Here is a 2,327-nt window from a genome sequence, read left to right as displayed (position 1 = left end):
TGGGTTATTGCCAGGTCACTGTATATGCACTGACCTCTATGTCCATTGTGGTACTGAATTACCTTTCATAACAATCTAACTCCCAAGACAAGAAATGCTACTCAGGTGGTATCTAACTCCCCAGACAAGACAAGAAATGCTACTCAGGTGGTATCTAACTCCCAAGACAAGAAATGCTACTCAGGTGGTATCTAACTCCCCAGACAAGACAAGAAATGCTACTCAGGTGGTATCTAACTCCCAAGACAAGAAATGCTACTCAGGTGGTATCTAACTCCAAAGACAAGAAATGCTCCTCAATTGGTATCTAAACCCCCCTTCCATCCCGGACAAGACTGAGGATGGAGATATTTGCGAGAGTCCGGCATTTACTTATCATCAGTGGTGGATTTGCGATTTCAATGTTTTGATCCGACATGCTAGACTAGAATAGAATGATCTTCTCCCTGTCCCAAGTCCCAAGCCCTAACATTATCTTACATGATCTAAGATTGCAAGGTGTTCTTCAAAAAAACCCTTCCTGGTACAACCTTCCCATCACAACAACTTGTCACCCATCAATCCTGAGAGGACAAGTCGCAGGGGTCAGCCACCACCCCATCGCATGACCTGACCTTTCACAGGGCTAAGTGAATCATGAGGGCTTTATTGAGAGCCCAGTGAGGAGATGGACTAATATCTACCTATTTATGTCTTCTCACCCTCCAGCTACATTGTAAAGTCATTACTCGGTGACGTCTGAAGAACACTGTGAGAACATGGGCAGACTCTTGTGCAATGCTGCATTGTGGCGGAACAGGTTCTGCCATCTTCCTCCCTTCCTCCTTCCTTGTGTGGTTGGTATATATAACAGCCCTGTAATGACCATCAAGATGTCTCCAGCTCTCCACTATGTCTCCGGTGGCCGGCCTCGTCCTGCTGCTCGCCTCCAGCTACGTCAGCTCTTTAGTAACACCGAAGCTCGACGCGGACACCTCAATAGCGAGCTATGGAACAGATGAAGAATTGGCTAAACCTGGTGGTGAGTAACCAAAGTGCATGGAGCCTCCTCGGACCACATAGAGAACCTGATCCACTGGCACCAGACTTCTCTATGGAGGTGATGATATTGACACTGTGGTTCTGTTTTGTTCAATGTCTCCATTTTACTTTCACTTAATACGATTCTCCTTCTTAACCCCTCTGTGACCTTAGACGTACTATCCCGTCGAGGTGCCCTGGGCTTATCTGACCCTGGACGGGATAGTACGTCATAGCCGATCGGCCGCGCTCACGGGGGGAGCGCGGCCGATCGCGGCCGGGTGTCAGCTGCTTATCGCAGCTGACATCCGGCACTATGTGCCAGGAGCGGTCACGGACCGCCCCCGGCACATTAACCCCTGGCACACCGCGATCAAAGATGATCGCGATGTGCCGGCGGTACAGGGAAGCACCGCGCAGGGAGGGGGCTCCCTGCGGGCTTCCCTGAGCCCCCCGCAGCAACGCGATGTGATCGCGTTGCTGCGAGGGTCTCCTCACCTCCCTCCCTGCTCGAGCCCCGGATCCAAGATGGCCGCGGATCCGGGTCCTGCAGGGAGGGAGGTGGCTTCACAGAGCCTGCTCAGAGCAGGCACTGTGAAGCAGCCTGCACTCCTATCAGATCAGTGATCTGACAGAGTGCTGTGCAAACTGTCAGATCACTGATCTGTGATGTCCCCCCCTGGGACAAAGTAAAAAAGTAAAAAAAAAAATTTCCAAATGTGTAAAAAAAATAAAAAAAAATATTCCAAAATAATGAAAAAAAAAAAAAAATATTATTCCCATAAATACATTTCTTCATCTAAATAAAAAAAAAAAACCAATAAAAGTACACATATTTAGTATCGCCGCGTCCGTAACGGCCCGACCTATAAAACTGGCCCACTAGTTAACCCCTTCAGTAAACACCGTAAGAAAAAAAAAAAAAAAACGAGGCAAAAAACAACGCTTTATTATCATACCGCCGAACAAAAAGTGGAATAACACGCGATCAAAAGGACAGATATAAATAACCATGGTACCGCTGAAAGCGTCATATTGTCCCGCAAAAAAAGAGCCGCCATACAGCATCATCAGCAAAAAAATAAAAAAGTTATAGTCCTGAGAATAAAGCGATGCAAAAATAATTATTTTTTCTGTAAAATAGTTTTTATCGTATAAAAGCACCAAACCATAAAAAAATGATATAAATGAGGTATCGCTGTAATCGTACTGACCCGAAGAATAAAACTGATTTATCAATTTTACCAAACGCGGAACGGTATAAACGCCTCCCCCAATAGAAATTCATGAATAGCTGGCTTTTGGTC

General features: G+C 46.3%; 1 protein-coding gene across 1 annotated transcript in view; it reads left to right on the top strand.

The window, feature by feature from the left end:
- The first annotated feature begins 867 nt into the window (after positions 1-867).
- The window catches only part of LOC138638873 (uncharacterized), a 39,872-nt gene continuing 38,412 nt past the window's right edge, over positions 868-2,327 (top strand). The window contains exon 1 of the mRNA XM_069728577.1: positions 868-1,021. Coding sequence (XP_069584678.1) covers positions 892-1,021 — 130 coding nt within the window. The 5' untranslated portion in view covers positions 868-891. The remainder of the gene's footprint in view (positions 1,022-2,327) is intronic.

This window comes from Ranitomeya imitator, chromosome 5 (assembly GCF_032444005.1).
Source record: "Ranitomeya imitator isolate aRanImi1 chromosome 5, aRanImi1.pri, whole genome shotgun sequence".
NCBI classification, from domain to species: domain Eukaryota; kingdom Metazoa; phylum Chordata; class Amphibia; order Anura; family Dendrobatidae; genus Ranitomeya; species Ranitomeya imitator.
This window is presented reverse-complemented; position numbering and strand designations above follow the sequence as displayed.